The 27,790-nt window shown below is 41.1% G+C and overlaps 1 protein-coding gene across 7 annotated transcripts in view; it reads right to left on the bottom strand.

Annotated features, from left to right (window-relative positions):
• Positions 1 to 27,790, bottom strand: part of ANKRD44 (ankyrin repeat domain 44) — an 81,478-nt gene that overhangs the window by 32,621 nt on the left and 21,067 nt on the right. For 3 of the 7 annotated variants that reach the window (XM_014954520.1, XM_014954516.1, XM_014954521.1), the window contains exons 5-15: positions 26,183 to 26,270; positions 23,328 to 23,470; positions 21,708 to 21,920; positions 20,192 to 20,270; positions 16,869 to 16,983; positions 13,235 to 13,317; positions 11,818 to 11,935; positions 8,640 to 8,708; positions 7,753 to 7,893; positions 4,227 to 4,310; positions 3,123 to 3,234 (exon numbers count right to left, since the gene is read on the bottom strand). In XM_014954520.1, coding sequence (XP_014810006.1) covers positions 3,123 to 3,234; positions 4,227 to 4,310; positions 7,753 to 7,893; positions 8,640 to 8,708; positions 11,818 to 11,935; positions 13,235 to 13,317; positions 16,869 to 16,983; positions 20,192 to 20,270; positions 21,708 to 21,920; positions 23,328 to 23,470; positions 26,183 to 26,270 — 1,245 coding nt within the window. The remainder of the gene's footprint in view (positions 1 to 3,122; positions 3,235 to 4,226; positions 4,311 to 7,752; positions 7,894 to 8,639; positions 8,709 to 11,817; positions 11,936 to 13,234; positions 13,318 to 16,868; positions 16,984 to 20,191; positions 20,271 to 21,707; positions 21,921 to 23,327; positions 23,471 to 26,182; positions 26,271 to 27,790) is intronic. The other 4 variants (XM_014954519.1, XM_014954522.1, XM_014954515.1 and 1 more) reach the window with 3 other exon arrangements.

Raw genomic sequence — 27,790 nt, 5'->3', positions numbered from 1 at the left:
GGCTCCCACTCTTGCTTGAGTAAGAGCAACTAAAAATATTGTGAATCTTATTTTTCCTTTTCATCAGCACTGACAATAAGAAAAACAAGAAAAATATATTTCCAAGATACAGCAATAAAACCAGCCAAGTACTTCTCAGACATAACCAGCTGTCCTCATGCACTTACTCTGCAAACTAACCCACCAAGTCAACCTGCAGCCCCAACTGGAACCCACAGCTTTCTGCACCATTGCTGAAGAGATTCCAGTGAGGCTCAGCAGAGAGAAACGAGGCAAAGAGTGTTGCCAGTTTTCTGAAACTCCGTTGGTTTAGTTCTCAGAACTGATAAACAGAAGGCTTGAGGACTAAGATGGCATTTGATGACTTACTGTTCTTTCTACTATGTGGAAAAGAAGGGGCCTCCAGATGAAAGTCATGCCTAGAAGCAATTAAACATTACTGGACGCTTCATTCAACTATGAGTAACTGAAGTAGTCAATGTACTGTGGTTAACAGCTACCAGAAATAAAGATCACTGTTCATGATGAAGTCCTTGTCATACGCCTGCCACAGAGAGCACAACAAACCATGACCAAGTCACTAGTCAGCCTCACAAAGCAGTGAGGTTCCCTTCCATCTCTGCCAGATGAATACTTATTGCAGCTCTTACAGACAGCTTTCCAACTGCCATGAATAACCATAACTCTGTCAAAACCAATTTGATTGCATTTCAGGATAGTGAGTCCACAGATAACACTACCTTAGCAGATGAAGCAAAGGAATCAACAGTTGTCTCATCTTGGAATAAGTGAATAAACCTAACACAAGGATTATTTCCATTTCACGCCCAAGGAACAACTACCTTTCAGCTACTCAAGACTTTGGTCTTGGCCCTTTTGCCACCCTGAATCCAAGCAATTCCAAAAGAATCAGTGTAAAGATGATGTCTGTATTAATTAGTCACTGTTATGAAATACGAAGTTATTGCACTCCACCTCAATTACAGCTAAGGGGCAAGCACTCACATGAACAAAACAAGATCACCTTCTTCTGACAGTGGGTGCAAAAATGACAAGTCTTGGTCCTGGGGTTGACGGAGCACACATGCTCTCTGGTACATTTACCTTTTGTATTCCAGAGAGAAAATGAGATGCCTGTCAGCTCCTGAACACCAGTGGCAAAATCCTGGTCCCCATAAAACTTTCAGGCAGACACCCCAGCACATGAGGGTGGTCCTTTGCATGCAATAGGCTACAATTTGTATGAGTTTTCATCTTTCACCAGTGTACACAGAACAGCTGTACAACTGTAACTCTGCAAACGATGCCTGACCTTGGGTTTCTATACTGCAGCTATAGTCACAAATATGGGAAGACTGACATGGGAAAACATCAAATTTCTCTGTCCAAATATAGAACCCTTGCTGCACAGCTGTCTCTAGCCCACAGTTTGTGTTTCACCCTCCAAAATTAAAAGAAAACCCAACACCTCTGATATGCATTGCATCCCCAGCCCTTCCTTTCGTCTGGCAAGCCTAAGGAACACTAGGACTCGACAACAGGTCATTGTCTGCAATTGATATGTTGCCAGAAAACATGCACAGCAACAAGGAAAAGAAAAGAGAGGGGACCTCACTCTGTGCCTGTTCCACGCCACGTGGCACACAGGGACTATGATATGAAGGCTGAAAGCGAATTGAAGGCTGAAAGCATCAGTGAAGATGCTTTTATAGAGGTCCCTGCTCAGGCAAGTCATGCAAGAACCTGGTGATAAGACAACAGCTGAGGTTGCAATACACATTGCTGTGGCCGTACAGGCACAGGCTTGTACACAGCACAGAGGAAGCTACTCTATATATACACCCTTCAAATACCAATAACATTTGCTTTTGTTCCAAATGGGTGGCAGGCTCAGCAGAAGACTCTTCCATCCCTAAGGCAGAGTCTCAAGAGATCAGCAGCTCTAGGAAAAGGCTCTAAACAAGGAAAGGTCAAACTCGCTGCCGTGAGCAATAAAGGACCAGTGATATTTTAAGCGTCCTAAATATACACGCTTGCAGGTGGGAGCTAAAAAGGCTTGATGTCCCACCTGCAATTCTGACCCAGGGCTGCCCTGGTGTAATTACATGTCAGGGTTTCCTGGCTGTTGTGCCCTGGCGGGGGCCTGCTGCAGTGTTTCTCCTGGGGCAGCAGTGACTGACAGTGCTGGTAAACGTGGTGTGAATGCAGCACGTGCTGTGCAGTGCTCCTTTTCAATAATTAAGTACTTTGACTCTTCAACAAAGAAAGAAAGAACCAAACAACATAAAACACTAAACAGCACACAGTGTTCTTACTAAAGCATGAGTATCTATACAATTTTCCAATTAGATTTTTTTTCTTTAAGCAATTAAAGCCTATTTATATGTGATAATAATTTTGGATCACCCTGTATATCAAGCAATTCATTTAACACCCACCTTCATGACTTACTTTTACAAGTCAAAAACTTCTATAAATCCAACCTATACATCTACCAAAACCAATTTTTTGGTACAAACTTTTGGCTTCTCAGGTGATGCAACTTCTAATCATTTAGGTCATATCATTAGGATATTAAAAAAGCAGCAAAAAACCCCAGTTACACTGCATACAAGGTTAATCTTGATTATGGCAACTTTACCAATGCTGCTGTTTTTTCACCAGAGGCAAGAAGGCATGCAGGTGTGCAGCTGACAAAAGCTATTTATTTAGTTTGCAATTCAGATAATGTGCCAGATAAATAAGGCACATACAGTGTCATGCACTGGGAACTATCCCTTACTACTGGCACATACGTATAGACTGGGAATTTTCTGATCACAGCTAAAAATAATTTGAGGGTACATAAACTCCACTCAAAGACAACATTTAAGCACCAGCTTGTTGAACAAGGACTGGATTATCAAGAATAACATGTTTTTAAGATACACCTGGTTGCATGTATTTGAGTTTACTGCACCATATTGCGGGTTTTCACAGATTTGTGAATATCCAAAGAACTTAAATAGTAACTGTCTGGGGAGTTCATCATACTAGCACATGCACACACACACACGCACATAAATATATATATATCTATATCTCAGCAGGTAAGAGGCTTCAAAAACTGCCTGAGCACTCACCAGTTCCAAACACTGCCGGTGCCCGTATGCAGCAGCGTAGTGCACAGTGTTGTACCCCTCTTTGTCTTGGATGGATGGATTGGCATCGTTCTGTAGAAGGAACTCTAGACACCTGTGGACAATTCGCTAGAGTAAATGTGAGCTCACAATATTTAACAGACATCCCTCACTGCAGCTAGGAGTAGCAATGAAAACCGGCAGTTAATTCTGCTCTTCTAGCAGCACCTCAGATCACTTTTCACCAATAGCTCCGCACATTCACCATGTTTTTCAACAGAAAATCCCCACTCATCTTTGAAGATCATCTTCATAATAACCAATCTTCAACCTAACTTTAGCGGCTACTCTGGATTACAAAATTATTTTCTATTATAAAGCCTGAAAGAAAACTACACAACTCTGTACCATGATGTAAACAGCCTTGAACTGCTACTACTCATGTAAAAACTCATGTATCAAACCATTGGCCTCCAAACATACACTATGACAAGCTGAAAAATACTTAGCTGAGTTAATTTCCTGGCATATATGTACATAAATATATTTTCTTTGTTGGCTTTTTATTCTTTTTAAATCATGTGTTTTTCAAAGAATTCCTTATGTTCTTCATAGCTCCTGCCACTTCTACCATCAAAAAATCATCATTTTGTTATCAGCACTTTCTTTCATAGCTTGCAATTTGTAATAATGTAAGGCTGTCATATGAAAAAGGGGATTTTTAAACCAAAACCATCATTAAGCAATTAGATGAAAAAGTCAATCCAAGTAAATATATTGAGGAAGCCATTGGTTACTTCTTTTTGCAACATAGATACTCAGTACAAAGCATTAAAATAAGATAGTGCATCATACTAAAGAATTACTAAATTACTGAAGCCATACATTTTCAATTAAGAAACAGCAGCAAGCACAGAAACAGAAATACTAGGGGACATGTGCACAGAGAACAGCGTAGAGCTTTTGTCTTTAGGTTAGCCCTCATTAAAGCCAAGCATTGTGTTTAGCAGAGCGATGAATGTTGCAAAGCAGAGTGTAAAACTGCAGCCCAAAGCAGTGGAGTTCTCCAGAAATGAGGTCTAACTGCTTTATTGACACCAAACTTACAATGCGGCTTCTTTTTCCTTCATCTCACTGGCTCTTTCAAGTTCTTCAGCATTTTCATGGGAGTTACCTAAAATATTCTTTCTTCTTAGCACAGAGGACAGAAAAATGCAACTTATTTTCAAAATAATCATACCGGTGATTTTGACGCAGTCTGCCACCCATCCCCAACCTCCTCTTCAAGGAGTTGACCTCCTCCAGCCAACAAGAGGAATTACACAAGTTAAATGAGTGTACTGCTAACAAATTCTGCAAGATGCAGAGACAACTACAACATGGTAGTTTGTTGTCCCACAAGTCAATGCCAGAAAAAAAAAAAAAAAAAAACCACCCAGAAAATTCTGGTTTCTATCAGAACCAGTTTGATCATCACTATTCTGGTTTCTATCAGAACCAGTTTGATCCTCGCTTTCTAGAATCCTTTCATTTCTCCCACAGCAATGTTGTGCATTTTGTTTCCTTTGCAGACAGGAACTCCAGATTATCACAGCTTGCTTCTTCCTACAGTAACCTGCTAGTTCTTCTCTAGCATTTAAGATTTAGAGAAACTTTAATCACTGATACTATATTGGTCTGCTTTAGCTGGGTTGCTGACTCTCCTCGCTTTCTGTGAAGTATCTTGGCAACACTGCGTGGATCTCCTGGTCAGGTTCTTTAGATTCTTCAAAGAGCTCAGCATGTCTTCAGATTCCTGCACACCCGGATCATTTTTGGCACCTCTGCTTCCCAGCTGGACGGATGGCAGACAGAAGACTACGATTTGTGATCTTACAAGCACGAGCTCGTGATTATTATCTTTCTTGTCCACCAAGGCTAACACAGAGTAAGTTTACAAACTGCTATTATCATGGATTAGTAGCTTGAAAGGTTTGTAGGAGGACAGTTTGCTACTTTGAATCCCAATATAACAGGCGAATTCCAGACTGGATTCTGCACAATGCAGAACGGTACATTCTTTCTTTAATATGCAATTTCCCATTTGTAATATCAAGATTTGACATTCTTCCTGTGGGTGCTAGCAGTAATGGGTTGTTCTACAAACGCGGGGCCTGTCTGACGTCCACTGACTCAGAGAAAGCTTAATTATTTATAACTCCCCAAATATTAACGTTGTAAGTTTATAGATTCATGTGATACACTGGAGTCCTACCTGAGTCTGCTTTCAGTTAACTACGAATCAGTGAGACCCCAAAATAAGATTCCCTAAACAGAATAAGCAATGACCTGGAGAAACAGTACATGCTCAGAAACTGCAATCATCTATTTAATGAAAATGCTGTCGTGATTTCCATTGCAGGAAAAGGTACTTACTGAAGACCATAAGCAACAACAGTTACCAAAACAGCTGAAAGAGTAGAGCAACCTTGATGCACCAAGACTTCTCCCTCAATTAACTGCCCACATCCGAACTATGAATATTCTTTGGGCTGAGATTGCCTGACCTTGGGAGTTTTTTGCCATTCAGCAGCAAAATATATTCTGACCTACAAAATCATGGACTGCAAATAGCATTTCATCAAGGCTTCTTCCAGAACATCTCAAACTGGAAAATTTAATGAGCAGACAGCATCACCGTATCAGAATCAATTTAGGTTTGGACTATGAGGGGAAATAAAGGCCACATATTCCTGCCAATGTTCAGGATGTGACAGAAGTAAGCTTTTTTGTTTAAATTTTTTTTTTTTTAATTAGTGATGGAAGTAGCTACATCCTTAAGTTAACCAAGAGCTTATTTACATGCAGGAGCCTCACCTACAAAGAGCCAAAAGGTGGAAAACATACACCAAATCACCATTCTCAACACCCTGATTAACACCTCACCCTGGTAAGACAATCAGAAACAGCCTGTGGTGAAAGCCTTCCTACAATCCTACTCCACTTGTAATGCCAAGCACAGCCCTTGGAAGATCCTGCTGCCTTCCTCCCAGCACTGTTCAGGTTTGATGGTGACAGGGAAGACACTTTTTATATCAGTATTATCACAGCAAATTATGAAGAAGCTATCAAGGCTGTGTTGTGGTATGGCATCCAAACTTCTACCTCAAAGTTAAACCAAAGTTTTCCTGCAGTGGCTTTGAGGTGGTATTCTGCTGGGAATAAGCCAGGTGTATTTTTACCAGATCTCACTACACAAGAAACCAAAAAAATAGTTCCTTAATGTCTAAACGAATGAGACAGAGAAACGTGGGATTACCTCAAATAAACAGGTCGCTATTAGTTTGTCATAGTTTCAGCTGGGATAGAGTTGACTTTCTTACTAGCAGCTGGTACAGTGCTATGTTTTTGATTTGGGAAGAGAATCATGTTGATAGCACACTGGTGGTTCGGGTTGTTGCTAAGCAGTTAAAGCCTCTTCTGCTCCTCACCCCACCAGCGAGTAGGCTGGGAGTACACAAAAAGTTAGGAAGAGACACATCTGGGACAGCTGATCCCAACTGACCAAAGGGATATTCCATACCATATGACGTCATGCTCGGTATATAAAGCTGAAGGAAGAAGAAGGAAAGGGGGGACATTTGGAGTGATGGCCTTTTGTCTTCCCAAGTAACTATTACATGTGATGGAGCCCTACTTCCCTGGAGACGGCTGAACACCTGCCTGCTGATGGGAAGTGGTGAATGAATTCCTTGTTTTGCTTTGTTTGTGTGTGTGGACTTCGCTTTACCTATTCAACCATTTTTATCTCAACCCACGAGTTTTCTCACTTTCACTCTTCTGATTCTCTCCCCCACCCCAGTGGGGGGGAGAGAGCGAGCGGCTGCACGGTGCTTAGTTGCCAGCTGGGGTTAAACAGTGACACAATTTTAAGAGAGAACTAACAGGATAATTGAGCCTGTTTTATACAGTATAGTATAAGGAAGAGATTGCCAAAATATGCAGCTATCTGGGAATTAGAAACTGCAGTCACTAACCACAGGATTTCTAACTTTTGCAGCTGTTTTCCCCCTTTCTCACAGGAACAGCAGTGCGTTCTGCCAAAGGATATTCCCCAGGCCTTCCTCTTTTTTTTAAGTCTCTAAAGCAACCTGTTTGGACAGGGTGAGCATTTTTATCAGCTCTGACAGTGGAGAGAGACTGATGGGTAAATCTATCCCATCTTTTCCAGAAAGGCTGTCAGGATGGCCAGATGTTTGTTTGTCACAGCAGTCCATCTGGGAAAACCTCTCTTTCTGCTGTCTCTTGCTTCATACCTTCTGATGGACTTACAAAGCAGATGTAGAGATTCTCTGAGCTTACTCTTGTGAGGAAACCACCCAGAGGAAAACAGAAGACAAAACGTTGTGAAAATAGTTCAGTAGGACAGGGTGGCTGCAAAACTGTGTCTTACATCAAAGGTAAACCATAGAGCTGAAATGCCACATCTTCTGGGGATTTGGCTGATACTCAAAGCAACTCAGCGTGGAGTTATGCATACATCTGAGGGAAATTCCTTTGCTAGCAGGATCATTTTTTTGGCTCCATGAAGAGAATAAAAAGACATCAATTTAGCAAAATGCTTTAAATGAGGAATACAGAGAGGCTTTCTTACTTTCGGTCCATGTCAGAAGCAGCAGCATAGTGCAAAGGGGTGCGTCCCCAGTCATCTGTTTCATTAATATTGGCTCCTGTTGTCACCAGTGTCTCAATACAGTGGAAATGACAATTTGCAGCTGCATAGTGCAAAGGTGTCCTGGAACATAAGTGACAATTTGTTACCTCATATTCCAATATGCACCACTGAGAATAGCAATGAATCTTAATTCCTACAGATTTCCAGCAGTCAGTATCAGTGCCTTATGTTCCTGTGATGAGATGCAAAGTTATGCAAATTTAACACAATATTGTGCTAATAGGAAGTTTTGGTGCTCCTACAAAGCCTAATAGATAGATACAGATCCTCAATCTGTGTCTTGCGAACAACCTATTCCCAGTGAGAGCCTCTGCTGTTGCTCTGCATAGAGGCTACCTCCTTCCAGTTGGGAGGCGGAGCACAGCACGGTGTCCCTCGCAGCATCTTATGTAGCCAGCATAGCAACACCTCATAGCAACACCTCATAAAGGGGAAAAAAAAACCTCTAGGAAGCACGTCAAACAGCAGCAATCCTCCCTCATAACCCAGGTGTTGTCTTGGGCACACAAGCACAAGAATTTAGGCAGTAAGAGGAGCAATAAGGAAAAAAAAAATAAACCTGTGATATTTTTAAAACAGAAAACTCAAGAGGGTGGGATGGCTTTCATGTCTTTAATGAAGTCTGCACCTGTCTGTCTGGCATACAACTGCAACAGCAAGAGTTCTGCAGCGAAGGCCAAGCTCCTAGCTTATTTTACTGTCATTTTTCATAGAATATATGATTCCCAGACTGAGGTGTTCTTTCTTCCTTGCCTTATAGATTCTTTTTTTTGTTGCTTTTTAAATGAGCTTCATAATTTACCTACCTCCCACATTTGTCCTTCTTATTAAAATCTGCTCCACTGCTTTGCAAGAGTTTTATACATTCAACATTACTGGAAAGAGAAGTAAAGAAAACAAGACATGAACAAAACAGAAGTTTACATCTGTATTGCCCCCTGTCCTCAAAAAGGAAAAAGTTACTCTTAAGTATTTTTGTATTATTTGCCGTGCAAAAACAGGGTACAGCCAACTACAATGGGAAATTCAATCGAACAGAAAATGAAGTTTTCAAAAACTATTTCCCTTTTTTTTTTCTTCTAGAAAACTTCAAAATTCTCTTCTGCAGAAGAAAAAACAATTTTCCAAAGAGAGCACAGTAAATGTGATCTGAATTCAGTGTATGTGGAGATTTTCAATGGGAGCTGTACTCTAATGCTTCCCACACTGAACTGGTATTTTATAAGAGAACTTTTAAAGAAAATTGTTGCTAGCTTATAAAATGCCAGTCTAATAATGAAGAGGTGACATTTAACGAAATCCACCCCCGTTCAGCAAAGCATTGAACAGTAAGCATTTTGCTCACATCCTGTTTACTTTGTGAGATTTAATCACAAGAGTTACTTCTAGGATTATTCTTATATGATTTGTTGACTATTGATAGATTTAAGCACATCTCTAAGTGCTTTGTTGAATAAGGGGCATAGCAATTTGAAGTGATTGTGACTCCATTGCTTTTTATCTGTTGAAAGAATTCACCGCATCATAGCTGCTTCTTCATCTTGTTTAAAGACAGGTGATTTTTAATAGAAAATAAAAGAGCTGAACTTTCACATCTTTTCTAATTCAAGCAAATAAATGTATGACTCTGGCCAGAAATTGATGTAAAGAAGCACAGCACTTTCCAAGAATCCTTGTTATTCACAGGGGCAATAAATCACCTGTGTTCACAATCAGATGAGCAGGCCTTTGAAGTTTGCTCTTTTCCTGGTACCCATGCAACTCCCATTTAATGTAATGGGAGTAACAGGCATGTGTCAGGAAAAAAACTAATGTCTCCAGCTCCAGGGGAAAAGAAAAAAAAAAAAAAAAAGCTGGATGAAATATATTGGTGTATGTTCATCCCTACTCAAAATTGCTATTGCATAAAATAGCTACAGAACACTCACCACAACGTACTAAAAATAAAAACACTTGTTAGTGATGGCAATTGTAGTGAACAACTGGAAAAGTATGGTTTATTTTCATGAGCCACTTTTTCTTCTTATGAAGTCTTTCCTTCTCCTTAGGACTTCCAGGTTTTTTTTATTATTCTTTTGGGATGCAACCTTATCAAAGAGGTAGCATTTGAACGATACTATAATAATCTCCATCCAAGCAACAGTCATACCTCCTCTATCAAGATGAGACAACTATCAAGAGGAATATCACCATAAGAATATGGGGATGAGGTATTAGAAAGCATCCCTGAGGAAAGGGACTTGGGGGTGTTGGTGGATGAGAAGCTGGACATGAGCAGGCAGTGTGCACTTGCAGCCCAGAAGGTCAATCACATACATCCTGGGCTGCATCAAAAGATGCATTGCTAGCAGGTCCACAGAGGTGGTTCTTCCACTTTACTCTGCTCTGGTGAGACCTCACCTGGAGCATCGTGTGCAGGTCTGGAGCCCTCAATATAGGAAAGACACGGACCTGATGGAGCGGGTCCAGAGGAGGGCCACGAGGATGATCAGGGGGTTGGAGCACCTCTGCTACAAGGACAGGCTGAGGGAGCTGGGGTTGTTCAGCTTGGAGAAGAGGAGGCTCCGGGGAGACCTAATTAGCAGCCTTCCAGTACCTGAGGGGGGCCTACAGGAAGGCCGGGGAGAGCCTGTTTACAAAGGCCTGCAGTGACAGGACAAGGGGAAATGGCTTTAAGCTGGAGGGGAGCAGATTTAGATTGGAGATTAGGAGAAAGTTCTTTACTGTGAGGGTGGTGGAGCACTGGAACAGGTTACCCAGGGAGGTTGTTGAGGCCCCATCCCTGGAGATATTCAAGGTGAGGCTCAATGAGGCCCTGGGCAACCTGGTCTAGTTGGGGGTGTCCCTGCTGACTGCCGGGGGGGAGGTCGGACTAGATGACCTTTGGAGGCCCCTTCCGGCCTGGACAATTCTATGATTCTATGATAATAAAACCAGTATTTGAATCGATTTTACTAGGTCCACTGAGGAGGAAAAATAACTTCCAGAAAACTGACAGTATTTCTGTAGATCACCACTTCTGCTTGCTATAACCACAGAGAATCCAGCCTAGGTTCTAGCCAAGGCTCCATTTCAGCTGCCTTCTGAGACAAAGTCCTCAATAGAAGAGTCAAAACTCAATGCTTGCCAAACGTTTTGTCCTTTTGCTAGGTTAACTTCATAGCACTCCACTGACAATTATTTGGAAATATTTAAACTAACTGGATGTGACATTTACAACTTAAATTGACGTATTTCAGTTTTCATTTGTTTCCATTTCTGGCCTCCCAGCACTTATCAGGAATGCATCACCCTGAGAGAACAAGAGTCTTTTGGCTTTCTAATTTGGAGGTTGGGGGTTGTTTTGTTTGTTTGGGGGTTGGTTTTCTGTTATTGTTTTGGTTTGGTGGTTTTCAGCTTAGAAACTTTTAAACTTGCACTTGAAAATTGGGTGGGAGGGAGATGAGCTGCATGTGGACTCCAGGGTTGCAGTCTGATGGGCACTGCTGCATAGTTGCATTTTCAGACAAGGACACAGCCCAAAGGTGGAGGCCAGGAATAATTCCCCTGCCAGCAGCATCCCAGGAGCCACGGCTCCTTCTCCTCACTCGCTTTGCTCTAGGAACTCAAAATTTCCTGCTGATTGCTGGCTCTCAGTGACTGACTGAGAGACTTGTGTGAGCATGCAGCACCCCCACCCAAAGCTGAAGGAGCCTTCACAGGGGCATGAAAAGGAAGGGTTTAACCCTCTGCCTGAAACCCACGCTTCAAATCATGACCCGGCTGTCTGTGGTAATCAGACCACCTCCTTCACTTTGCAAGGAACCCCTGCATGAGGGCAGTAGGAAAAGACAGGCTCAAATGACCAAAATTTGACATCAGACAGCTTTGCTTCCCTCACACCGCAATACATTCCTCGGCGGATGGCACCGTCAAGTTGGCTGGCACCAAATCTGCAACGAAGCCACAAAATAACTTACAACAGCTACAGTCCCAGCTACTCACCCTCCTGCAGCGGCAGCGTGGAGGCACGTTCTTCCAAAACTATCAGGGGTGTCTATTTCAAAGCCTGCAGACAGCACGTGCTCATTACTAAACAAGGACACTATGCTATACTTTTGTCCTAGTTAAACCACAAGAAACATTGCAGAGACAGAAAAATCAGTTAGTTAGGAAAAAACAGAACGCAAGCAACTACAGTCAGAAAGAGGTTGTCACAGGAACGGCGAGCGGCTGCTCCAGTTTGGCAGCTCTATAAAAAGAGCTGCAAAGTCGACGAGCATCTATTTCCACATCCAGCTCTGTGCCACATCCCTATTTAAAACCATGTGACAGGCATTTATGAGGCAGATACTTAGGAAGAGGACTGCGACAGCAGGACACGAAGACAGAAAACATGAAGAAATGAGGAAAAACCACAGGGTCAGCCTGAACGTGAAATGGGGCCCTTTTTATTGCACATGGTTTTCAGGTTGGAAAGAGGCTTCCAGGAGCAGGCAGGGATATTCATCGAGATGCACGAGGCCAAAGACAGAGGCCTGGCAGTATTAACTCTGCTCACCCAGAGCTTTGTCTCTTCCTTCCTGATCTGGAGGTCAAGGCCATACTGCATCAAGGTTTAATGGAATGGGGTACATAATTGCCATATTTCACACTTTTTTTTTTTCTATCCTACAGGACCCAAGTTTAAGGAAAAAAGTAGTTGTAGGAGAATTTATGTGTCAAGTAATGAAGCAATTTTCTAGAAAAAGCGTACGATCTGCCTTGTATTTTTTTAGCTTACGGGAACTCTTGGCTGGAAAATAAGAATTTGGGACTTGGCACCTGATTGCTGCCTCTTTTGAAACAGTTTTGTCAGCAAACTCCTGCTTCTTCTGCTTTGGGCTCTGGTGAGGATCCCGAGACTGCTCTCTTGACACTACGCTTTCATTTATTTCCCCTCTCGTGCCCACAGAGCTTTGGCCAGCCTCACTCTTTTACTCTGGTTGGACTCAGAAACACACTTTAGCTATATTTACAATATATCACCATTGATGAGATGTAAATACCTGCGCCAGTGAAGGCCCCAAGGAGATAATTCCTTGAATCACTTCTTTGGTGTGGGGGGGGAACCCAAACCAAAAGGGTGTCTCACATACCTACAGTTTGGGAAAGAGTCCTAAATTTCCTCCCTCTTCCCGGTGAATTAATATAAACCCTCTGAGCCCGCCAGGAGAAAAGGGCTTTGGGCACAAACAATAGAGGAAGTACCAGCATGCCGTTAGGAAAGCCTCGCACGCTCCCGTACACCACAGCACACAGCCCAACACAGCAGCACAGGAAGTCTTTCATTTGAACAATTCACAACAAGGAGGATAAAGGGGCCGTAAGCAGCAGCGACACACACTACTCCAGCTCCACAGACACCGCGGGATTGACTCACCCGATGACAACAATTTCCTGCAGCAGTCCGAGTGAGCATTCAGCGCTGCTAAGTGCAAAGGGAACATGTTGTGGATCCCACACCTGAAAGGCACAACAGCCTCATTAACACAGAGCCACGCGAAAATGCAGGTTGCGTTCAGACACAACACTTCAAAAGCTCCTTCCACAAAGGCAGCCTTTTTCATTCTTTTCGAGGAAGATTCTTCCTGTTGTGTTATTTTTATCTGTATTTCCTTACCAGCTTTCTTGAGAGTTGAAAATATTCTGATACAGCAAAATCTTGGCATTATGCTTTGAACAGAATGTGGCAGGAAGGTTTCTAAAAATTCAAGATGAAAGCCGAGGTAAGGGAGGAAGCAACAGAGCAGCTATTGCTTGGAGTCAATCTCCTGGTGTGGGATGCACAAATTTCTGCATCAGCTACAGATACTGCAACTGCCATTCTGAAGTAAAAGCAAATGCCAAAATCTTCTCAGTATTATTTCTGAAATCCATTTTTCCTGGAGTTCAAGTCCTTTAGAAAATTCTTGTGTGGGTTTTCAAAGTCTCCCCCCCTCTTCTTCCCTCTCTTTCCCCAGGGCCTGGAGTAGCTGATGATTCTTCTTCATGCTTTCCTTTAGGCTGCCATGACACTTAGTTTTCTTCCCACATCCTAAGAACTAAACATCTCCCTTTTCCTATTTGCTGCAGCTACCTTCCTCACGTGTCCTTACAAATTTCCCCCGCTTTAAGACATGGCCGTCTTTTCAATTACAACAGAAACTTCTCAGAGCTGGGTGAAAAAAAAAAAGTAGGCACTCATCATTGGGCTAAATCTCTCAGGCAACCACATAGTTATTAAATAAGCTGAGTACCCAGCAGCTTTAATTAACATCAGCAAATCACCCCAGTTCAGTCCCTAAGCACGCCACTATTTACTGTCTTAGAAGACTTCTGGGTTTGGACTAACTTTTGGGTTTGGACATTTTGGCTTCTGTCACTTAGCATTGTTTTGCAAATAGCATCTTGTTATTCTAGAAATATCCTACAGGCAGTCCTCCAAGTGCACATAGTTGGTTGCAGAGGCTCTGTGTTTATCTCAACAAGATTATCACCTACTGCCTGCTTCAGCAGATATATTTTTGAAAAGGACAAACTCTTGAACAATAGCAGGTGGATTCATATCTGCCCTTCATTTCTGCAAGACAACTGGTGGGTGGGAGAGTATGATCACCTCATGGAAGAGGACTTCAGATACAGATCCAAAGATGCAGAAGCTTATCTTTCTGCAAGATTCACCATAAATCTTAATTACTTATGAAGCCTTAGACAAAAACAAATGTGGATGCTTATAAGGATATCTTGTTCTCTCCAGCTTTTTATACATATATGTATTTAACTAGTTTTTGTTTACTTTTAAAAATTCATTCTTTCCAGAATCCACAGGTCCATCCTTCCTCTGTCTTCACATTAAATTTGTCCTCCTTGCTGCTTCACTACACTAAGGAGTGACTTGTGGTGCTGTACAAATTTTAATTTTGCCAGTTTCAGAATTTACATCTTAGAGTAAAGCTATTAAAAGTCAATCTGACAGCCTATTCTCTGAAGGAAACAGCAGAAGCTCCACCAAGCTGCTACATCTGTATAAACAGGTTGCATTTTTTAGCTGTGGATTCATATATTTAAGCTAACATTGGACATCCTGTATCCCTGTCCTTCTTCCTACACCCATTTTCCTCTATTTCCTCCTCCATGTAGTTATCTAAAGAAATACTCTTCTTCTTTTCAATCAAGATTTCCACTCAGCACATGTTTTGGCTGGTTTCCATCACAATACATTATCTGCACATCTGCCAACCAGTGTCACACTTCTATAGCGCTGTTCACACTGGTTCCTCCCATCACTTACACAATCTCCCCTTTAAATGCAGTTGCCTCTGACTGACCGAGCTGTCTGCAGTTGTACCTAACAATGTTGTGGAGTTTGCCTTTCAAAGCCAGTTTGGGGAGCTTAGCCAGAGTTATTTACATGCAGCACATACGAAAGCCCATTCCCAGCATTTCAACGCTCCTTGTTTAGCACAGTAGCATTGTTTGGATCTGCTTGATATCTCTGAGCCAACTTTTCATTTCACTTATTTCTGCTGCTAGAAAAAGTATTTTATTCGATCAATGTTCCAGTCACCCAAGTGTGAAACAGAAATTCCTAACTGGATAACCCTGATTCTAAGAGTGGGCTAACCCACTGCATCTCATTTTCTGCTTAAACCTAAAGATAAGACACAGACTTGGATTTACTGTATTGGAGAAAGAGCTAACAAAAATATACATCTATTTAGACACCAAGATCTTCATGTTGGCTATGTTAATAAAAGCCAGTGATGTTAGCTGAAGCCTGTGGAATTTCATTATCCATGCCAATTGGAGATCTGTTCCACCTTCTGAGCTTGCATGGTGACAGTCATACTTGATAAGGGAACATGGGCAAATGTGCCACTTTCTTAAACATCAACAAGCAAAGAAACAAAATACTGAGAGCTGCAAGTATCTTCAAAATTAAAACCAGCTCATTTGCATCTGAAAGCAAGATTTCCTAACCAGGTAAGTCAAGAGTAGTCACAGATTTTTATGGTAGGTTCTATGTAGAAGAACGTGTACCTGTTACACATATCCCTCGTGCCATTGCATTACTCTGGTCTTACAGCCCTTCGTTTACCTTCAGGTTTGCTGTTTTCTTTTGACAAACTAACCAATACTCAAGTACTCTTAAAAATCAAGCACCTGCCAGTGTTTGAGTCAACAATACTTAGCACATTGTAGGTGCAGCCTTGACATACGTGCAAGAGGAAAAAAACCCAAACACAAAATTGAATTGAAGCAGAAAGCACATTTAAAATGTGTCTCATTTCAACCCTTTGTCCTTCTAGTAAAAAACAGACTCCCAAATTCACAAGTCGGATAAAAGCAGTCCTATTCGACAGTTGGACAAGATGATCTTTAAGGTCCCTTCCAACCTAGAAGATTCTGTGATTCTATTATTTCAGCCACCTGAATATCAGAAACCATGCAACATCAAGACAGGCTCCAGTTGTATTGAGATCAGAAATACCTAGTAACATCTGCTTTGCAATACTGCACTTCTATTGATTATCTTACCTCATACCAACAGACACAAGACAAAATAATAATCAAAAATAATGTATGACAGGCCACTAAGCATTAGATTAATTTAGATACTAAAGAATGTGCACACAATTCCCTTGGAAAGCAGCTGAATTTTTTTTCAATTACGTTTCCTACACAAAGTTATTGCTACAGACTTTATGGAATAACTGTGATCAAGATGCACTTTATGTAGACAGGTACTTCACGTACATTATATGCTACTGTGCCACATCAATGCTTTAGGAAAAAGAATCAGTACTTGCACTATTTGTAACTGCACAACTGGGCACAGTAGGAACTTAGCAAGGCTTCCTTCCCTCCGCACTTCCCAAGTGTTCATAATTTAGTCCCAGGTCACCCACTGAAGTACAGTACAATTATGTTTATCCATTTTAACCTTCACACTTCAGAACCTGAGGAGTAACTGTGTTTCCAGGCATCGTACATAACACCTGAACTTTAGAAACAGCCCCACTTCAGCCACCTACTTGGCAGTATCAGCGCCGCTGGTTATGAGGGTGTTAATCAAAAGCTCATGTCCATATCTTGCAGCCACATGCAGAGGGGTGTTACCATCCTTATCAACACAGTCGATTTCCCCTCCTGCAAAAGACATTTTCACACAGTTTAATACGGGAAGGTTAAGCATGAATCAGTGGCCACAAATGTTACTTCCCTCTGGAGAATGCAGCATAACCAGTCCAGCCACAGAGACACTACATTTCAGAGACCGAGAAGCAGCACACAGCAAGTTGTCAGCTGCCAGTCACTGGTACTGAATGTGGTCTGACAGCAGCATTTTCACCTCCCTCTACAGCAGCAGCATTTCCCACCCCTCACCCCCCCTAGACTGATGGGGAAAAGTGGTGGGAAACAGGCAAAGAGGATGATAAACAACAGTCAAGTACATGATTCAGACTCGCTCCTCATCTAAAGGTACAAATAGATGCCTTGAATTAAACTGAAAAAATAAACTGCTGAAACTCTGCCCTCATTTGTAAAGACACTGCCACTCAACCTCACCTGTCAGACAACAACATTAAAAAGAGTTCATTCAAGAGGCCAACAGAACACACTGCAAACAACCTGTGTTGGGTGCCTTCTCTGTGTCTGACAAAAGAACAATGCTTAAGTAAAACTTTTCCTGTTGCAATTTAAGCCTGTCATCTCATGTTTCATCCTTACAAGCAGGAAAAATAGATTATTTCTTTCTTCTGCAGCTTTTGACCATGCAAAGATTGCTATCAAGTCCTCGCTTTCTTTCTGGACCAAGGAACTGTAATATTTTCAGTCCCTCCTCATAAGTCAGGTTTGCTGCGCTCCAGCTATTCTCGTCCTTCCCCACTCCTCTCCAGCTGGCCCACATTCTTCTGCAAGTAAAATGTCAAAAGCCAGAAACAGTACTACAGCTGACATCTCCCAACACCGAGCTGAGCAAAAGGATTACTTCATGCCTGCTGGCTACTCTCCTATCTCTACACTCCTGTACACCACTATGTACATTGTTGATCATTGTTTTTTAAGCCCCATGACACTGTTGACTTGTGGTCAACAAGCTTCTGAGCCTCTACAAACCCCAAATCCTTTCTTGAGGAGCCGCCACCCACCCGGCTGCTGCCATTCTGAACTTGTCCAACTGATACTCCTGCCTGTGTGTGGGATCTGTCCTTTGCTTCACTTGCATTATAACTTCTGTCTCCAATTTTACAGGATCATTTTCCATTCTGACTCCATCTTTTGCCAAGCTAAGTCTCTCCCAACTTCATGTTTTCTCCAAATGCTAACAGCACATTTTCTATTCCCCCATCCAAGCTGTTAATGAAAATACTGGATAGTTCCAGACTCAGGAGGGAAACTGAAAACCCCCTCGCTACACCTTCCATTTCAACAATTCATGTATTGCTAACCTCTGAGTGTAGTTTTTTCAACAGTTATGCACCACCACTGTAATATATTAATACTCCACTAGTTTGCTGTGAGAATACTTTATGAAAGTACGTAAAAAATCATACTAATATCAGGATATGGTAATATTTACTGCATGTCCACTATTCACAAGAGATAACAGGTCACAACTGCAACAAGAAAAGTTTTAGTAAAGCACTACACAGCATTTTCTAACAGTAAATAAAGGTCAGTGAAATGCCACAGCAGGTTCCCTGGGGTTGAGCCTCTGCCAGCAGAAGTGTCCACAATCATTACCTGCCCACAGAAAAGTCAGAGGACTGTGCTGCGTTCAGAAAGCCTATTACCCTGCTGTAGAAGAAAATCACAATGTTTCAGCATCTTTTACGAAATCTATGCCAGATATTACCCATTCCTCCCTAAGTGTTTACAGTTTGTTCATTCATTCACTTCAGAATTTTTGGTTGACCTGTGTAAAATTCTCCAACTTTTCTTTTTCCCCATTTTTAAAAGTAGGTATCACATTTGCAATTTTCCCATTTTAAGGTAATCCATTCTTCCTCTACAAGTCGCTAGAGACAGCAGACAGAAACTGAGATATCTTTAGCCAACTCATTAAGCAGAATGAAACTCCATTTCTTTAAATCATTGACATTTCTCTCTCCCACAATATCCCTTGGCAATGAGGCATAAAGTCACTTGCAATCAGATCTGTGTACAATACTAAAATTAGAGGGGCAGCAAACAAAGAAAGAAAGAAGCAAAAACCACGTAACTTGAAGAAGAGTAGAGAGGCGTGAAGGACAGATGAAGAACTGCCAGTCCTTTCACACACAAACCCAATGGACAGAAAACAACAGCTGTAAAGTCAGAAAGCTATTTGACTAAGGAACTTAAAATTGCATTAAAGCACAGTTTCTTCCAGTTTGTCCAAACTTCTTTTATCATTACTATTTTATTTATCCATGGAGAGATATGACAGCAATTTGCATGATGACCTGAAAGAAGAATGATGTACTGAAGACCTCAGTTTTAAAATACAATCTTGTGTAATGTAAATGTCATTACATTTACAGCATAAATGTTCAGCCACCTTCAATATCTCACACTTAAGTTCCAAGTTTAGGATTTTGGAAAGCAAATGAAAAAACCAACCAACCAAAGAACAAACCCCAGACCATCCTGTCTGGTATAGTAGCCAAAGCTGGGAAGCATAAGTAAATAATCAGTAATAGCAACCTCTGTCAATCGCAACCAGGCCTCTACCAGATCTCCAACAATAATATTTGTTATACTCTGTAGTATTCTTGGACAAAAGAAATACCTGATAAATGGCTGAAAATCAGGACTGCTGGCTATGCCAGAACAAACAAGGTGGGGCTGGTTCACCCTCCCGAGTATTTATTCAACACTTAATGAAGACAGTGATGAAGGGTGGAGCTAAGGGAGCTCAGAGAAATACAGCTGATGAGCAGAAGGTAGAGGAAATGGTCTGAACTCTAAGCACACCAGGGAACCTCCCAAGGGAGGATAACTAGAAACTTTTTCTTTTATTAGTTTTTAAATAATTTGAGAAATAAAGTTGTGCCTGCTTCTCAGCAGAAAAAAAAAAAAAAAAGAAGACCTAAATGCAGCTTTGAACTCTTGTTTTGAGGTTAAGCATCACAGCAGACCAGCTGGACCACCACTGGATGGAGGATTATGAGATTTTGTTAACAATCAAAATCTCAACTTGTCATGACATGCTGGAATGAGAGCTGTCAGCGCAGTTCAAAGCCAGAAATTGATGGAGAGCTAAGCAGCTCCAAGAACAGTCCTTTCACACTCTGCATCAAAACACCTAAAAATTGCAACCTTGGAAATGCCTAATCTTATGAAGAGTTGTTGAACAGGCTCAGAAACTCACCGTTCTGAATGAGGGTCTGCGACCGTGTGAACCTCCCATGGACAGCTGTCATGTGCAGAGGGCTCTTCCCATCCTTACTCTAAGAGAAACAAAACAGAAAATCAACCATTAGCACATAAAGCAGTGGAAACAATTTGAAGTATCTCAGCTCAACATGCTGCAGCTATTCTTCAGATAAAACCTCCCCCGGCTTCAAAAGTCTACATGATGGTAAATGCAGAAGGTATAAGCATACAAGGAAAACTCAGCAATGAGTAGAAAATGGGCTGGAGTAGAGCCTGTCCTTACAGCCTGGCTATATGCAATACCTGCTAGAAACCTACAGTTATATGAAATATTACTCTTGAATATTATTTTTAAGTAACATTTCCCATTCAGTCATTATTTTCCCTAACCCTTGCAAAGAGGGAAATAAAAGCAATGGAACCAGAAAAGCTCATAAGTATGAGCTGTCTCTGAGGGATTCAAGAACTATATCCCATTTATCAATCTGCATTTTATACATACATCCCAGAATAAAAGCCACTCTATTAAAAAGGTTTGGTTAATAAATTTCCACACAATCAAAACCAGAATGTCTACAAAAGACAAACAGAAAACAGGGAAGGCACATATAAAGAAAGGTACAATGAATAGAGATCAATGTTTTGAGTTCTAGAGAAAAAAACTGAGACTGGGGAAGCCAAGGAGCTGAGAAAATAGCCTGGAAAGGGTACCAGCCTCACTACTCACATAATTTCATGTTTATTGGCACGGGCTTTTCATGGCAAGCACAATCCCTAACTTCATTTTCATAATTCTGAGTTTAAATAGTGCACTGACTATTCACTGATCCCAAGGGACTTGCCAGAGGTGTTAAGTGCTAGGAGACCAGTTTTACAGATGGGAAACTGAAACACGCAGATTTTAAAGTAAAATAGTCAAAATCTTATATGAACTCAGAAATTTCAAGTCTTCTGGTAGCTATACCAGAACCCTCTGTTGGATAACAGCAAGTTCCTTTCAACTTCATCAAGATATATCAATTGTATCTCAAGAGCATTCAGATATCCTAAACAGAATCAGACTTTGTAAACTCAGGCTCTAAAACAGGTAAACAAATAACCAGCAGTTCTTACTTCCCTGGTAAAGTCAAAGGAACTTTTTAGAATCAGGTTTAATTAAATCCATATTGTAGGGGGAAGGAAAACACCAGAAAGGAATAGTTCCTTGACTGGCTGACTCCCTGAGATAACATTTTAACAGAGCTCCTGGGACTCTAGTTTAGTAGTGGTTCATGGCTTCAGAAGAGTGGCTGGCCTAGAGTTTAAGGCTGTCATTATATTTATCAAGGCACTGAGAGGTCCTCTGCTGGGAACTAATCTCATCCAAACAGTTTAATGATCAACATTCTCAGCATCACTCTACTTCCATCAAGGATTTAAAGCCATGCTTTACTCATTATTATAGTTTCCAGTCTCCTGAGGTGTGCAAAATAGGATAAAGTACAACTGAAGAGCTACAATGCAAGCTTTACCTGAACGTTAACATCTGCCCCATTATTCACCAGCAGTTCAAGACACAGTGCTCCATGAGTGGAGGCAGCAGCAAAATGCAAGGGAGTGAATCCATTATTATTAGGCTGATTTACATTAGCACCATAGTCAATCAGCTCATTAACAACAGAATCCTGACCATTGTAACAGGCAATGTGAAGTGCAGTATTTCCATAGATGTTCATTTCATCAATCTAAAATGAGACAAGGAGACACAGTTAAAATTACAGACATCAACTTACCATTTTACATAATGCACCACGTACTACAAATGGAAATAGCTAGAGGCTTGAACTGTCATAGGGCATATTTCTCACCAGCAAACTTCATTGACAAAAAATATACTCCCAGAGAGCTTAATTTGCAATGCTTTACTTCTACTATTATTAACTTTTTGTCCTACTGGCAATTTCTAAAGGCCACTTTGAAGCTTAAAGCTGATAGCAGGACTATGTAATAATGATGATGATGACAAAAGTCCTAACAAGCTGGAAAGCTTTTACATTGAAGTGGGAAAGCAGGATAAATAAAAAGCACACAATCTTTATTAAAAAAAAAATAAGTAAAACTCTGACTATTTAATTTTTGTGAACAGAATCAGGCTTAAGAGCTCTTTCCACAGATTTCTTTTCAGAAGGGAGTGAAGAGAAGGTGAAACTGCACAGCCATTTACACTTCAATAAGAAACCACTTTCAGTAGCTCAGTATTATAGAGATGTAATTAAGATTATGTTACTTCTTCATGACTAGATTAGTATTGAACTGCTGTTCTGTAAAATAGGACAAGAGCAATTGTACAAAAGGCTCAGGGAAGTAGTTAGTGAATATCCTTCCACAAAATACAGGCGTCTCAAAGATGATATCCCCAGTGGTGGAGAATGTGGAAGCTAAAGGTAGTTATTAGCACAGTACTGCTAATAACAGGAAACACCTATTCCCCTTCAACTTCACAGTCAACAGCCTGTGAACACAGGCTTCTGGCATTTTTTTGGCAGGTCAAGTCAGCTGGTTATAAAGCTGGCAAATGCAATGGCTTTATTTGATATCTCTGATGAACCAGTGCAGGCTCTTCTGGTCATCTCACTGCTGCTTTGAACTACTGAATTGAAAATACTACCCAAAGAGAGGTCTCTGCCCTGAAAAAAAAAGTTCTTTTCCGGAATGAAAATAAACCTTCTCCTTCCCACCATCAGCTACAGAGGAAATACAGGTCCCTAAACTTAAACGACCTGAACTACCGTTTAGTAAAGTACGCAGTGTATATGTTGAGAACAACCGCTCATCATATCAAAGGGAATGCTGAGCCAAGGGAAATTTCATTATTTCATCTTCCTTTGCAGGAACAGCATATATTTCCTGATTTCTTCAGCAAGGTGGCCTGAAATTTACTGTCCACATCAGACATGTTTATTCCAGAATGTTTCCTGCTCTTGAACTACTAAACTGCATGAAGCACAATGTGCTTTTCATGGTCCAGAAAATGGAAACCATTTTCTTTAAAAGCCCTGCCAGCGTCTGTAGCAGGATCCATAAGAAAGAAGAAAAGAGTATATTCAAATACAGAGAAACACGGAAGGTACAAAGAACACATCACCACATACCTCTACCCCCAGGTTAAGGAGGTGTTTCACAATGTTAATCTGTCCATTGGATGCAGCTGCATGAAGTGGGGTGTAACCCTTCTTGTCTTTACAAGTCACCTCTGCACCATGATTAATTAGCAAGGCAACAACTTCCAGGTGACCTTCAAGAGATGAGAGATAGTAATCAATGAGTCTACTATCCTAGAGCACCACTTCTCCCAAATTACTGCTTTCTTGCTAATGCACTGCCCCTTTCACTGGTGTTTCACAATGCTCCTACAGTTTTACAAGGGGAAAAGAAAATTTCATAAATGTTCTTAATCCTAGCTCTGGGCCTTGCCAAGAAATTCATGCAATACATGTTCACCTTCACCAGATGTGTCATATTTCTCTTTACTAACTTAGTTTTTCCGGTCATTAAAAGAACAAAACCTCACCCTTTCCCCATTTATTTCTCTAAAAATAGTAAGTTTGTGGTTTATTCTCTGTGCTACAGAGAATAGTGAGCACAGGAGCATGACAATGCAAGTCTCCCAAAACAGCATCCTGTTGACGTCACCTGTAGACACAACTGCTAACACTTGTTGGGTTTTTTGTCAACAATATGAAATAACTTTAATAAAAGATAAAATCACAGAATTACAGAATGATCGGGGTTGGAAGGGACCTCTGGAGATCATCTAGTCCAACCCCCCTGCCAAAGCAGGTCAACGTAGAGCAGGTTGCACAGGAACATGGCCAGGCAGGTTTTGAATGTCTCCAGAGACGAAGACTCCACCATCTCTCTGGACAGCCTGTCCCAGTGCTCTGACACCCTCAAAGTAAAGAAGTTCCTCCCAATGTTTAGATGGAACTTCCTATGTTCAAGTTTGTGGCCATTACCTCTTGTCCTGTCACTGGGCACCACTGACAAAAGACTGGCCCCATCCTCTTGACACCCACCCTTTAACTATTTATAAGCATTGATCAGATCGCTCCTCAGTCTTCTCCAGACTAAGACCCAAGTCCCTCAGTCTTTCATTGTAAGAGAGATGTTCTAGTCCCATAATCACCTTCATAGCCCCTCAAATGATGGTCACCTCTTCTCCAGCACCATTGAAGACATGAAAAACTACATTTTGAGTGAGTGCAGAATTTGATTCAAAGCCTACCAATATAAACACAAGGTTTTCTACTGAATCCACTGATGAGGTTTTTGACTCTCCAAAACTGTATCATTAACACAAAACTGTGCAAAAAAATCCTTAATATAAGTCTAAAAATGTTTTAACCTCAACTCATGGTCTATAGACACATACTTAGTCTGCAAACTAAAATAATTGCAATAGCCTCAACTGTCACACAGATTGAGAGCTAACTGCCAGGTCTATGGGACATCTGCCTTCAGGAGTGAAATGCCTCCCCTGATTTGGGATTTCCCTACAGAATACAGGGGAAGAGCATAACATCTCAAAATGCAACTTGTATCTTCAGTCTCCTCCTCTCCCTGAAGGTTTCAAACCATCTGGCCTGCCTTCCCAGAGAGTGCCCTAACCACCAAAATTAAATCAAGGCTAACTGAGAAATAGGCCTTATTGCTCCATGTTGAAGCAGAGCTGTCTGTCTTAGGATAATTTGTTCTGTCAAACACCACGTAATGCTGTGCATCCTCTGAGTTGTACAGCACTTTCATGACAGAGGCAGCTCTGGTCATGTGCAGACCTAGGACACTTTGTGAACAATGTCCAAAGTGCCCAAAGATATTTAAGCATTCAAGAAACTACGTGAGGGTTTACAGGATAAGATACTCAGATCTCACTATCTAAATTCTGTCCGAATTACACTACAGACTCCGCAGTCCCATTGCTAATTTAGGCCTTAAATGTTATCTAAATATTTTGAAAAGCACATCATAAATTTGTTAAAAGAATGAAGAGCAAAAGACATGCGGAACTGCACAGCACAATGTAAAAGCCTTTCACTTCTACATAGTGGAGTTCAAGGCTCACTAGCTCAAAAGCCAAATCACGTTAATTGGCAGGAGTCTTTCCATCTGTCTGTGCCTATCAAAAAACCCCACAATATGCTTTTCTCACAGTTTGAAATCTCCTATTATCTCAGTTCCAAAAGTGCCAGGATTAAAATTAAGAATTTGACAGGTGAGATGAAAGAGCTCCTGGCAGAGGGCACACAACATCTCATGAACTGTGATCTGGAATACACTGCTTGTCCAGCATGAAAGCTCTTGAACAGGAGAGACCACTATCACAGGCAATCTTGTTTTAGCATTTTTAAATCATAATGATTCACGATGAGAAATTTTCCTTTAACTCAAAAGGAACAATGGATTTATTCAAGTACTATTTGGTAACACCATTGATGTCCTGAATATATCAGCTGCTCCTGTCTACTCTGGAATAAAAGAAGACGACTTGCTTCTAAGAAGAGGAAAGGCTATGAAGCATTTTCTAACAATATCAAAACTTAGCTACTTATAAACATAGATAAGCAGCAAAATTTATGATTGAATTTATCTGCATTTTATATAAAGTATTTTTTAGCCAAAAAAAGAAACAAATATAACCCATATTTTTTTCAGTAAATATACTTCAGGCTGGATTTAGAATCAGGATGAAAAAATAAAAAGGAAAAAAAAAAAAAAGAAAAAAATGCAATGCAAAGAGCCCACATTAATTGTGTTAAGAAAATCACAGCCAAGTTCTCACCAGCTGCAAAACTGTAAATAGACACTGTGTATTTAGATCAGCTGAACCCTTCCCTCTTCAGGGTAACTACAACTTTCCATGGCCTGGTCTGCTCTTATCCATTTTAAAACATGTTATTGGTTTGTCAACAGGAAATTAGAAAAAAAGGAGCAACAGCCCAAGCCTTACCCATATACGCTGCCCAGTGAAGAGCTCTTCTGTCCTTTTTGTCAAAAGCATTGATGTTTGCCCCCTTGGCTAAGAGCAAGTTCACCATCTAGAAGCAACAACAGCAAGTAAGCCAACCCTGCAGATCAAACACTCAATGGTTTATTCATCATTTCACATTCGTATTCCATATTCATCACTCTAGCAATAATTTAGGATCTCGAAATCCTGCTGTTGAGCAACAAATTTGTGAATTACACAAATACTGTTCAAAGCTGAGAGCATTAATGACAGGGGCCGGCGACAGCTACAAGTAACCAGGACAAGCTCTGTGTCTACAAATGGGGCTGAGAGCATGAAGGCCGCTGTTACTCCAGAGTGCTTCAAGCTGAGCTTGGCAAACAACCTGGAAGAGAAACAGGCCTGGAAGAGAAATACTGCTTTTAGTTAAGACCAATTTAAGGGGTTTTCTTTTGAATTGGAACAAGATTCCTCCAGGTGAGGTAACAAACCCTAACATCTGCTTGATCTTTCAACAAGGACTGTCTATTTCTTGCCATGCCACAGTGATTTTCATTACGTTCCCATGTGCCCATGGCAGTGTGGATGGGCACCAGGCAGCTTCTCATACCACACTGGCCTTTTAGATAGTATGACTAAGAGGTAAAAATCTGCCTTCCCCATTGCCAATCATCCAAGATTAAATGTAAGAAAACTCACGGAAAAAAGAAAGAAAACGGAACGAAAAACACATTCAAAAACTATCTTTTCCAGTAGAACATTCTAAAATCATAAATTACAGAGCTGCACAATTGTCTTCTCATACACTGCTGTCCTGGGTTGAGAGACACAGGACTAACTTTTCTTCTAATGCTGGGGAAAATTGCACTTCTAGAAGACTCTAGGGTCCGGATTTGTGAAAACATTTACTTTATAGCCAGTCAGGCTCTGTGGGATTCAAGGTCTTAATGTTTTCGAGCCTTGTCAGGTGCAGTGACAAGGAGGAGCAAGGCCTGGGCATTTGACCCAGGCTGGCCAACAGGATTATTTCATACCATGAACGTCACATTCAATATAAATTAGAAAAATTTACTGTGTAGGGGGCTCTCCCTTGATGGCAGCAGTCCAGACAACTCCTTGCCCCAGTGCTGGACCCCTGAGGCCTTCCCTTCCTCCTGAAGCCATTGCGCTGGCAGTGTCCGCCATTTGCTGTCCACTGCTGGGAGTGCACAGCTTCCTACTGATATAACTGGCTGAGTATAATTCCTGTATCTTATATCAGTATCGGGATTAATACTGGTTCTTTAATATTATTGTTAACTACTTAGTCTTAGTCTATTAAATCTATTTATATTTCAACCCTTGTGTTTCCTTGTGTTCCCCGATTCCCCTTTCCGGGTGGGGAGGGGTCATCAGGTGATAGAATAATTGTCTAAACGACAATAGATTTTTATGGGTTCTCTCAAACCATAACAACCGCTTTGCCACAGTGAAGAAATCTGCTAATAAAAGCAAATATTTAGTTAACAACAAATAATTATTTCTGATACACTATCCAGGAGCTTTAGGTTATAACAGTTATTGTCTAAACGACAATAGATTTTTATGGGTTCTCTCAAACCATAACAA

This window comes from Calidris pugnax, unplaced genomic scaffold (genome assembly GCF_001431845.1).
Source record: "Calidris pugnax isolate Ruff unplaced genomic scaffold, ASM143184v1 scaffold103, whole genome shotgun sequence".
Taxonomy (NCBI): Eukaryota; Metazoa; Chordata; class Aves; order Charadriiformes; family Scolopacidae; genus Calidris; species Calidris pugnax.
This window is presented reverse-complemented; position numbering and strand designations above follow the sequence as displayed.